The sequence below is a fragment of the Gymnoscopelus microlampas genome (assembly GCF_963454915.1).
Source record: "Gymnoscopelus microlampas genome assembly, chromosome: 10".
NCBI classification, from domain to species: Eukaryota; Metazoa; Chordata; class Actinopteri; order Myctophiformes; family Myctophidae; genus Gymnoscopelus; species Gymnoscopelus microlampas.
Window position 1 is genome coordinate 51,071,670 of NC_139947.1, and position 12,500 is coordinate 51,084,169.

The 12,500-nt window shown below is 41.9% G+C and overlaps 1 protein-coding gene across 4 annotated transcripts in view; it reads left to right on the top strand.

Annotated features, from left to right (window-relative positions):
• Positions 1 to 12,500, top strand: part of LOC311053537 (uncharacterized protein) — a 122,884-nt gene that overhangs the window by 71,904 nt on the left and 38,480 nt on the right. For all 4 annotated transcript variants that reach the window (XM_084069136.1, XM_084069137.1, XM_084069138.1 and 1 more), the window contains exons 3-5: positions 9,670 to 9,724; positions 9,969 to 10,059; positions 10,975 to 11,193. In XM_084069136.1, the coding sequence (XP_083925262.1) occupies positions 9,670 to 9,724; positions 9,969 to 10,059; positions 10,975 to 11,193 (365 nt within the window). The remainder of the gene's footprint in view (positions 1 to 9,669; positions 9,725 to 9,968; positions 10,060 to 10,974; positions 11,194 to 12,500) is intronic.

Consider the following 12,500-nt stretch of genomic DNA (forward strand, 5'->3'; position numbering starts at 1 on the left):
TATTCAAAAATAGCAGATCTACAAGCTCATAGCTATGAGCTTCTAGATCTGCTATTTAAATAAATTAAACTTGAACATTTTTGAAAATCTTTGAATATATATATTTTAAACTCAAATCTTTGCTTCTGGGGGATTCTACAAATGTCTTCTACATCCTATTTTTTTGTTGTTGAAAAAAACGTATGTTGCTATAATATCAGTGGTCAAACTTTTTCATGTCAAGGACCACCTAAAATGAGATGTATTTGGCCACGGACCCCCAATTGAAAATATTTTGTTCCAGGGACCCCCCCAGAAGCAAAGATTTGAATTAAAAATATTCTCTTTAAAAAAAATATATATATATATATATTCAAAGATTTGCACGATTTAAAAAAAAAATAGCAGATCTACAAGCTCACAGCGCGGCACTCGGTGCCGCGCTGTGAGCTTGTATATCTGCTATTTTTGAATAGCCAGATAATGGTTAAAGTGGTTACACACAGATGCGTTCCCGGTCTTTAATGTGTTAAAAGGAGGATGAAAACATCCTAAGCACAGGCAGGAGTAATGGAACAGCCTGCAGGTTTTCTTTTTTTTCTTTTTTTCCCCCACCGCAGCCCTCCGGGGACCAATCAGGTGCTGCCCCCGCGGCTTTGTTGCCATGGGATACGCACAGATAAGGATGTTGAGAAATGCCGCGTGCCCAGCGGGCGTCACGCATAACGATGCGATTGTGGAAGAAGTAGGCTACTCTGATGCTTTACTCTAGTAAAAGTAGCAATACCACCATTATACAAATACTCTGTTACAAGTAAAAAGCCTGTATTCAGAGTTTTACTTGAGTACAAGTATGTATTGGCATCAAATTGTACATAAAGTACTTTTTTAGATAATAGCCACCAGTCACTCGCTATTTTCAAATAAGTATGAAATAGGGCTTAGTTGGTTAATGTAGTGTGTTTTAATTGTAATTATCAAAATCTGCAAAGTAAATAGTTACTAAATGTTTCAAATTAATTGCAGTGGAGTAAAAAGATTTTGCCTCTGGGATGGTGTGGAGTATAACAAAAATGGAAATATTCAAGTAAAGTGAAACAATACTTAAACATTTTACTTAAAGCGGTACTATGTAACATTGTAAACTCTTAAGCTGCCAGGGTTTTTCAAAAATAGTACTCAAAAACTGCCAGCAGTTTACATGGTAAAACATTAGGAAAAATGTTATTTATTTCTCCGTTTATTTTTTAACATTGAAGTGAATGGAGCAGCAACTTTTTTGGAAAATGTTATCTCCTGGTTCTTTGTGAAGAACGGAAAAACGAAAAAATCTCAAAAATGAAGATTAAAGGACAACTTTGTTTTTTTACAACCAAGGTTTATGTTTTAGCTTGTAATTAAAGTAAATAAAAGATGAGTGTTATTTTTTTTTAATTTACTGCTTTCTATAGTTTTAGCAATTTTCACCATCTTTTTTACAGTGGGCGGGGGCATTCTGTCCGGTGGCTAAATATGTCTTTTTTTACACAATAACCCAGCGTTTTCTTTATTATTATTTATAGTAGCTCTTCTAGCCCCCAATAACTCACATCTGGCCATCAAAGACCACAGGACCTTTTTTATTGTGTAAAAAAGACATATTTAGCCACCGGACAGAATGCCCCCGCCCACTGTAAAAATGATCGTGAAAATTGCTAAAACTATAGAAAGCAGTAAATGAAAAAAAAATAACACTCACCTTTTATTTACTTTAATTACAAGCTAAAATATAAACTGTGGTTGTAAAAAAACAAAGTTGTCCTTTAATTTTAGATTTTTATTTTATTTTATTATTATTATAATTTTTTTAAACGTTTTTGGCATGCAGAGAGTTAAAATGTAATTAATGTAATTTTGTCCAATCTGTGTGGACTGTATGGAAACGTATACAATTGGGGTGGTTTGTATTTTGTTTCCCTGCTCTTCCATTGAGACATTTAGATGGTGTCAAAGGTCATGTCTCACCTCAGGATCTGACACGAATTTTGACCTGATGGTCAATTTATCCCCTGAGCAAGCAGGCAGGCTCAATTAGCTCAATGGTAAAAAATGTCAGAAACCGGATGGGTTCAAATTCGGGGTATAGAGCAGGATAAATGACGGTACTGTACAGTACTTGAGTAAATGTACTTGGTTACTTTCCAGCACTGATAACTGATGCAGTGTTGAGATGTAAAGGATGAAATATACAGTTAGGTTTTAACCTGCCAGAGGTAGGTTGGTGTTCTGGAGCCAATCACAGTGCTCTGAATGGCTCTTTGATGTGTTTAACCTGTTAAAACCTGAGGCCGTTTCTACAAATTATGTTTTCTAAATCCTAACAGTTTTCTGAAAAAACGTATGTTTCTATGTCAGTGGTCCTCAAAGTTTCACGTCAAGGACCCCCAAAATGATATGTTTTTGGCCGCGGACCCCCATCGCAAAATATTTTGTTCCAGGGACCCCGCCCCAGAAGCAAAGATTTGAGTGGACATGAAAAAGTTTGACCACTGATATTATAGCAACATACGTTTTTTTCAACAAAAAAAAAAATAGGATGTAGAAGACATTTGTAGAATCCCCCAGAAGCAAAGATTTGAGTTTTTTGCTTTAAACAATATATATTCAAAGATTCGCACCAATTTTCAAGATTTTTTCAAAAATAGCAGATCTACAAGCTCATAGTGCGGCACTCGGTGCCGCGCTATGAGCTTGTAGATCTGCTATTTTTTGAGTAGCACATAGAAATCTAAAAATGACACACAGATGCGTTCCAGGTCTTAAATGGGTTAAATTGGACAAGATCCTGGCCAGGATAAAAGACACCACATGTACCTATTTAGGTATTGCCCATCATACATGGACCCCTGGCAGCGTGTTTATGCTGGGGTGAACGTTCGGTGCAAAAAATATAGCCGACCGTATACCTACAAACTCAGATCGGCTATTTTCAGCGAAGATACTGTATTTAGTGTACAGAGAAAACAGGAGGGGGCCTAGTAAAGAGCCCAGGGGGACTCCAGTCAACCAATGGCTCTTTTCGAAGCCATTGGTTTTGGCCCCTGCTGCTCAGGAGGCGGTACTATGTCTGAGTTCTGGGAACCCACAACACAAAACATATACAAACATTTTAAATACCGAAAACAGAAGATCTATATAAGCTCAAAACGCATGGCTTTGTAACGCGCTGTGGCACGTTGTGAGCTTGTAGATTGCCTTTCACTTATTATGAGGGTTTTTTAAAGACGTGTACCGTACCAGGTCTATATTGTAAATGTAAACAAAAAAAAAACAGTCACAGAACTTAATGTATTCTGTAAAGTTTCAGGTTATGGAATGTTCTGGCTTTACGCTTCATAGCCGACAAAAATACATATATATGTATGGTGGCAGTGGCTCAGGGGTAGAGCGGCTGGATGGCAACCGCAAGGTTCCCAGTTCGATCCCGGCCTCCCCCAGAGTTAGTGTAGAAGTGTTCTTGAGCAAGACGCTGAACCCCTAATTGCTCCCGATGAGCAGGTCAGTGCCTTGCATGGTTTCCTCCTCCATCTGTGTGTGAATGTGTGTGTGAATGGGTGAATGTAATGCACAATCTATGTAAAGCACTTTGGATAAAAGTGCTATATAAATGCACCATTTACCACCCCCCTGTCTCTCTGTCTCTCTGTCTCCTCTCTGTGTCTCTGTGTGTCTCTCTCTGTGTCTCTCTGTCTCTCTCTCTCTGTCTCCCTGTCTGTCTCTCTCTGTCTGTCTCTCTCTGTCTCCTCTCTGTCTCTCTGTGTCTCTCTGTGTCTCTCTGTCTCTCTCTCTGTCTCCCTGTCTGTCTCTCTGTGTCTCTCTCTGTCTGTCTCTCTCTGTCTACTCTCTCTGTCTCTCTGTCTCTCTGTGTCTCTGTCTCTCTGTGTCTCTGTGTCTCTCTCTGTCTCTCTGTCTCTCTGTCTCTCAGTCTACTCTCTCTGTCTCTCTCTGTCTCTCTGTCTCTCTCTCTCTCTGTCTCTCTGTGTCTCTGTGTCTCTGTCTCTCTGTCTCTCTGTCTCTCTGTCTCTCTGTCTCTCTGTGTCTCTGTCTCTCTCTGTCTCTCTGTCTCTCTGTCTCTCTCTCTCTCTCTCTGTCTCTCTGTCTGTCTGTCTCTCTGTCTCTCTGTGTCTCTGTCTCTCTCTCTCTCTCTGTCTCTCTGTCTCTCTGTCTCTCTCTCTCTCTGTCTCTCTGTCTGTCTGTCTCTCTGTCTCTCTGTCTCTCTCTCTCTCTCTCTCTCTCTCTGTCTCTCTGTCTCTGTCTCTCTGTCTCTGTCTCTCTGTCTCTCTGTCTCTCTGTCTCTGTCTCTCTGTCTCTCTGTCTCTCTGTCTCTCTGTCTCTGTCTCTCTGTCTCTCTGTCCCTCTGTCTCTCTGTCTCTGTCTCTCTGTCTCTCTGTCTCTCTGTCTCTCTGTCTCTCTGTCTCTCTGTCTCTCTGTCTCTATGTCTCTCTGTCTCTCTGTCTCTCTCCATCAATGTTCTCCAACTCCTCTTGTCTTTGCCGCTGTACCACCTGGGTCCTGTTATTATGCAGACAGCTCCCTAGGGGGAGCCCTTCTTCTCAGGTCTTTCTCACGCTTCTCCCATGGGTGCTCATAATAAGAGGCTTCAGCGTGTGTGAGGAGGACACAACTCTCTCTCTCTCTCTTGGGGATTGAAGCAGAGAGAGAGAGCGGGGCGAGCTTACAGCCTGGTGTTGTCAGCATGATGTCTGCTACATGAGAGCTCTTTTTACACATGAAAGCATTACCAGGCAGAGAGGTGTAAAGTAACTAAGTACAACTACTCAAGTACCGACCATCAATGGTGTAAAGTAACTAAGTACAATTGCTCAAGTAGGCTACCGACCGACCATCAATGGTGTAAAGTAACTAAGTACATTTACTCAAGTACTGTACTTAGTACAATTTTGAGGTATTTTTTCCTTACTGGAGTATTTCCAATTTTCAATACTTTTACTTCTACTCCACTCATCTCAGAGACTAATATTGTACTTTTACTTCCGCTACAATTATTTAAAAACTGGTTACTTTGTAGATTGTGATTATTATTACAAAACAGCGCACCCCGAAACAACAGGTTAAGAATTGATTGTATGAAACAATCACCTGTGCGTCCAGTCTCAATGTTAGTAAACAAATAATTGGTCTATGACAGGGGTCTTCAACGTTTTCACCCCAAGGACCCCTTAGCTGAGAGAGAGATGAAGCAGGGACCCCCTCTATATTGTATTAAATTTAGTTTCAGAGTGGTACTGCTCTTTTTCCCCTCTACACCTATACCTCTTTGCCAAAAATAGCCGATCTACAAGCTTGTGAGCTTGTAGATCGGCTATTTTTGGATAAAGTTCTCCTCAGAAAAGGGATGCTAGGGTTCAAAGTGGTTAAGGTAAAAAAAAAATCATATCACACAAAGATTTGACAGACCCCCTGTAGTAACTCTGAGGACCCCCTAGGGGTCCCGGACCCCTATTGAAGACCCCTGGTCTATGAGCTGCTGCAAAACTTACCTCAACGAACCTTCACCATATCAACAGCTCCCTATAGTTACCTTTGAACCTTCACCATATCAACAGTTCCCTATGGTTACCTATGAGCATCTCCAGGGAACCAGGATGACGCATAATAGCAGACCCACTCTGGATGAGTATCAACTCAATAAGCAGAACATCCCGTTTCACAAGTTATCATAATGTCTAAAATGTATACAAATCTTTTTAAAATAGCAGATCTACAAGCTCACAGCGCGTTGTGTGAGCTTGAAGATCTGTTATTTTCAAATAGCTGAAGGGCTGAAGTGGTTAATGTATGTTTTATGATGATAATAATAATAATCAAAATCAACAAAGTAAGTAGTAACTAAAGTTTTTTAATAGTTTTAATGGAGTAAAAAGAACAATATTTGCCTCCGAGATGTAATGGAGTAGAAGTACAAGTATTGAAAATTGGAAATATACCTAAAAAAGTACAGTACTTGAGTAAATGTAATTAGTTACTTTCCACCACTGACGCTATACCTGCTGCTAAGCTCACCTCCACCATACCTTCACCATATCAACAGTTCCCTATGGAGAGCATCCCAGAGGATGACGTATAGCTCCACTCTGTTGAGCATAAGTCATGCATCTCCATTTTCCTCCTTTTTTATGTTTTTCTGGGAGGTGAATTAATGCCCTACGTCGGGGGTCTTCAACGTTTTCAGGCCAAGGACCCCCTAGCTGAGAGAGAGATGAAGCAGGGACCCCCTACTCTTTATTGTGTAAAATTGTGTTTCAGATAAACTTTTGCTGCTCTTTTTTCCCTCTACACCTGTAACGCTTTGCCAAAAATAGCCGATCTACAAGCTCACAACGCCTTGCAGTGCGAGGCGTTGTGAGCTTGTAGAACTGCTATTTTTGGCTAAAGTTCTCCTCAGAAAAGGGATGCTAGGATGCTAGGGTTTAAGTGGTTAACGTAAAAGAAAAAAAATCCTATCACACAAAGATTTGGCGGACCCCCTGTAGTAACTCTGAGGACCCCCTAGGGGTCCCGGACCCCCTGTTGAAGACCCATGCCCTACGTCATCAAAAGCCCTATACCAGGGCTATATACCCTATTACTATAGAGTACAGAAGTCCTGACGTCACTCGTTCATCCCCAGGTTCGTAAAGTAATGTCTCTATGGAGAATAACATTGGGTCATCATAGAATCGTCTCATATAAGAATTGTGGTCCAAAAATAAACAAACTGTCTCTGCGATATTGTCAGGGAGGAGGTTCTGTATCGTTTATGATAGTCAGTCACTTATATTTGACACAGTCTGTTTCTGGCGAAAATGTAACTAATTCGGCAGAAGTAACATTATCGTTTTCTCACCGTCAGTTGATGCTTCATATCCATAAGAGTCAAACCACCGGGGTCATTTGTTTATTTTTGGAACACAGTTCTTATTTGACGCGATATTAAATACGTCTATGGCAGTGGTTCTCAAACTTTTTCATGTCAAGGACCCCCAAATTGACACTTATTAGCCCGCGGACCCCCATTTGAAAAGATAATAATAATAATAATAATAAACTTTATTTGTATAGCACCTTTCATGACATGAAATGCAGCGCAAAGTGCTTTACAGAGCAAGAATACAGTTACAGTTACAACCAATTTAACAATAAAGCAAACAAAAAATAAAATAAAATAAAAGCAAAAGCATAAAACATTAAAATAGGCAATACAGTGAGGACTTAAAAATCAACCAAAGAGTCAGCTAAAAGCAAGAGTGAAGAAATAGGTCTTGAGCTGTGCTTTAAAGCTATCGACAGAGGCTGCCTGTTTTAGGTGTAATGGGAGTTTATTCCACACTGTTGGTCCGTAAAAGCAGAATGCTGCTTCACCGTATTTTTTATATGTCATTTTAGGCACCTCGAGTAGGTCAGCACTTGAAGACCTGAGGGTCCGGTTTGGATCATGTCTCTCTAGGCAGTCATAGAGGTAGGAAGGTGCCAGACCATTTAGAGCTTTATAAACTATTAAAATAATTTTAAAATCAATCCTAAAAACAACCGGGAGCCAGTGTAGTGAAGCTAGAACTGGAGTGATATGTTCTCTCATTCTAGTTTTAGTTAAAATTCTGGCTGCCGCATTTTGAACAAGTTGTAATCTGTCAGTTGTTTTCTTAGGCAGGCCAGAGTAGAGTGCATTGCAGTAATCAAGCCGAGAGAAAACAAAAGCGTGGATCAGCGTTTTTGCGTCGTCTAACGACAGATAGTCTCTAATTCGCGCAATATTTCTAAGATGAAAGAAAGCAATCTTGGTGACATGATTAATGTGTGCATTCAAATTCAATTCAGAGTCGATAATAACCCCCAGGTTCTTTACTGTGGTGTTACTTTCTACAGCCAGGTTACCAAGTCTACTTATTATTAATTCTCTCTGCTCACTGGAGCCAATTATGAGAATTTCTGTTTTATCCTCATTTAGCTTAAGAAAGTTCTCACTCATCCAGCATTTTATACTGGACAGACAGGTCAACAATGGGTCTAGAGCGCAGGGGTCGTCTGGAGCTACCGAAAGATACAGCTGGGTATCATCAGCATAGAAATGGAAGTTCACTCCGTGATCGGCGATGAGTTCTCCCAGTGGTAGTATATACAGGGAGAACAATAAGGGACCCAGAATTGAGCCCTGTGGAATACCAGAACAGATGTCATGTTTGTCTGAGTCAAAATTAGCTAGGCTGACAAAATAGCTTCTGCCTGTTAGGTAAGAGTAAAACCAAGACAAGGCTGTGCCTGACAAACCAATCCAGTACTCCATGCGTTGTAGTAGAATTTTGTGATCAATCGTGTCAAAAGCAGCGGTTAAGTCAAGGAGTAGGAGAACAGATATATTTTTGTTGTCAGCGGACACCCTAAGATCATTAATTACTTTTACAAGTGCTGTTTCTGTGCTATGACCTTTCCTGAAGCCAGATTGGAATTTGTTATGAACCTTATTGTTCTGTAGGAACACTAAGGTTCATAACAAATTCCAATAAGCCAGGGACCCCAATAAGAGAAGGTTTATACGGCTTTCAAGCAGTGATTCTCAACCATTTTAATGTCAAGGACCCCCAGTTTGACATGTATTAGGCTACGGACCCCCATTTAATGGCATTTATAACTCTGGGACCCGAATTTATATTACAAAATCAATGTTAATTTAACTCTGAGAGTGTACAAATAGAACCAAATGGACCCGTTTGGGTCCATTTGGTTCCATTTGTACACTCTCAGAATTACAGACCCATAAGGGTCCATTTGGTTCCTATCCATCATTTAGCTGGGGACCCCCTGGAACCGCCTCAAGTACCCCTGGGGGTACTTGAGGCGGTAACCCTAAACTTACAGCTTGAGTTGGGTTAGCCTATTTATACCTATTCCCGGTACGGAAATATGATTACAAAACCATTTCAGACATATTAGCAATTTGAAAATAGCCGATCTACAAGTTCACAACGCGCAAACGCGTTGTGAATTTGTAGATCAGTAAAACATGCAAGTACTTCTTCCATCATTGGATATTTGGCTCGCACAAATATAGTAATACAAATAGTCATACTCATACACACACCCCCACACCCCCACACACACACTCTCACACGCACGCACGCACGCACACACACACACACACACGTGCATGCGCATGCGCACGCACACGCACACGCACGCACGCACGCACGCACGCACGCACGCACGCACACGCACGCACGCGCGCACGCACGCACGCACGCACGCACGCACGCACGCACGCACGCACGCACGCACGCACGCACGCACGCACGCGCACGCACGCGCGCGCGCACGCACGCGCGCACGCACACACACACACACACACGCACACGCACACGCACACGCACGCACACGCACACGCACACGCACACGCACACACACCACCCACAAGTACAGTTCTTCACTGAAGGACGCCTTCATATTCCACAAAGAACTGAGTCACACTCTCTTATTTGTGAGAATTCTTATCAAGCAACAGATCTTTGTCCTGACCACAGTGTTGATAGAAGCAGTGTGTGTGTGTGTGTGTGTGTGTGTGTGTGTGTGTGTGTGTGTGTGTGTGTGTGTGTGCGTGTGCGTGTGTGTGTTTGTCTCCTACTGACCTTCCTGTCGTTGTTGACGTCTCGTCCTCAGAAAAAGCAAGAGCAAACACCCCCCCGCCGGGGAGAAGGGCACATCTGTAAATATGGTGAGATATCATTTAATTTATTCTGCCCCCCTCTCTCTCTCTCTCTGTCTGTCTGTCTCTCTCTCTCTCTCTCTCTCTCTCTCTCTCTCTCTGCATCTCCCAGCCTCGCCTCTCTCCCCCAGTTCTCCATTTGTGCCTCAATTGAGGAGATTTATATGCGCATGTTTGTGCACTGATTTTCCAATGGTAGGCTACTGTATACTGTAACATATATATTTACATGCTCTGTACATGCTTTCAACAGCAAGGCACCCTTCGACATCCGAAGCTGAACTCCATGAGCAAATCTGACACCAGGCTTCATGAGATCAACCGTCTGCCCTGCAATGGAAACGGTACGTATCACCAGGGCTGCATTAACCGTGGAACTTAGTGGAACTTGTGTTCCACGGCCCGCAGCCTGCAGGGCCCTGTGAGAATTGTGTATTTAATTTTTGTGTATTTAAAGAAAAAAATGATGATTTATATTGGTCAAATAGAACCGAATTAGACCGAATTAGACCCGAAATATTTCGCGCGCGTGCATGCGTGAAAAATTTCGCGCGCGTGCATGTGCGTGAAATTACGCCGCTGGGGGGGCCTTTGGTTTTGTGGTGTTCCACGGCCCTGAGGGGTCTTAATGCGGCCCTGGGTATCACTGACCCACCGTTGATGCGTTCATTTCTAGGAAGGAACTCTTGGGACCCAAACGTACAGTGATGTCATTTTCAAATATAGTGAAAATAGCATTTGTGAGACAAATTTGGAAAACGTTAGAAAAGTCTTGTGAAATAGAAAATTCTAATGAGTACTTTTTACTTTTGGTACTCTAAGTATAGACGCCCATACTTTGGAATACAGCACTTGTACCGGAGTATTTCTACATTGTGGTACTGCTACTTTTACTTGTCTCAAACAATTGTAAGCAATAAATCTGTAAGCAAAACATTTTTTTTAAACTGTTAGGATTTATAAGACAGAATCCCCCCAGAAGCAAAGATTTGAGTTAAAAATGTTCGCTTTGAAAAATATATATATTCATAGATTTGCACACATTTTCACGATTTTCCCCCAAAACATGTATGAGCTTGTAGATCTGCTATTTTTTGAACAGCCCAAAGAAATCTAAAAATGACACACAGATGCGTTCCCGGTCTAAAAGGGTTAAGTCCTTGTTCCACCGCTCTCTCTCTCTCTCTCTCTCTCTCTCTCTCTCTCTCTCTCTCTCTCTCTCTCTCTCTCTCTCTCTCTCTCTCTCTCTCTCTCTCTAGGTGTCCATAAGAACCGTCCTGCCAGCATGGACCTGTTGCTGCTGCACAGCCGTCGCTCACAGCCAGACCTGAGGCCCCTGCATGGCCGCCAGCTGCCCCAGATCCCCACCAGCCCCATGAAGGGCCCCGGCCAGGGGCTCGGCCAGGGGCTCGGCCAGGGGCTCGGCCAGGGGCCCGGCCAGGGGCCACTCGGTCAGGGGCCCACCGCAGCAGTGGGAGGTGAGGATTATTACATAAATCGCCTGATCCCAATTATAATAATGCTAGTTATTAACCCATTGAGACCAGATCTACAAGCTCGTAGCGCTGCACTCGGTGCCGCGCTATGAGCTTGTAGATCTGCTATTTTTGAATAGCCCAAAGTGTAAAATAATGCTTAAATAATGCTTTTTAGCTCAAATCTAAAAATGACACAGTTCCAGGTCTTAATGGGTTAATATGTGGTCCTCACTCCTTTGCAGTATTTGTCACTGTATATACATATATATGTACATATACAGTACAGTAAAATGTGTTCTCTGCACGTAACCACTTAAACCCTCTATTCTTTGTAAAACAGACTTGAGTTGCAACTGTACAACATTTATTTGCGAAAAATAGCCGATCTACAAGCTCTGTAACCAAGCTCAAGATCTGCTATTTTTTTTGTTTCACCCGAGAAAAGGATTAGGGTTCGGTTAAGGCAATTTTGAAGAATAGTGTCGATTGATCTGTATAAAAACTGCTGGATGAAATGAACAGAAACGTCATATTTCTGTCATTATTTCCATGTCATTACTCACGCCCTTTCAACCATTTTCAACCTGCCGTTTAGGGCAAAAAACATAAATATTGATTCATATATTTTCAAGATTTTTTGAAATATCACTTCTACAAGCTCACAATGCGTGTGAGCTTGTACATCTGCTATTTCTGCTATTTCTGAGTGTGTACAACGATTAAGTGTATGGCCTGTTTTGTATGGACGCTCTGACCGTATAGTAACATATTAATTTTGATTATTGGTACCGGTCATTATGTTTCATATCTTTATATATTTCAGTAAAAGGCCCTAAGTTGTTAGCCTGGTAAACCCTCCCTCCAGAAATCTCATTTCCATTTGATTTCTGGAGTGAGTCTGGCATTTACTATTAAGATATCGTTTGGATAGAATTTAGTTGTTTAACTTCATATATGTGGTCAATTAATCATGACAGAGCCTATTTAAAAATATAAATTCAGAGAACCGGCAGGGGCGGGGAGTGACACGCATGTATCCCAATAAGGCAACCTATTTTCGGCATGGCCGTCCCAAAAGTCCCGTTGCGTCACATAGTCTGGAGGTGGTAAAAATGAACTGCTGATTGGCTGAAGGGGAAAAACGATCATTGGCTGAAGGGGTTGTCAGTCAACGGTATTACTCCCGCCCAACTCCAGCCCACAGCCAATATTGCAGAATGGGCGATCAGGCCAGACTCACTCCTGAAATCAAATGGAAATGAGATTTCCGGAGGGAGGGTTTACCAGGCTACTAAGTTGTTAATGTC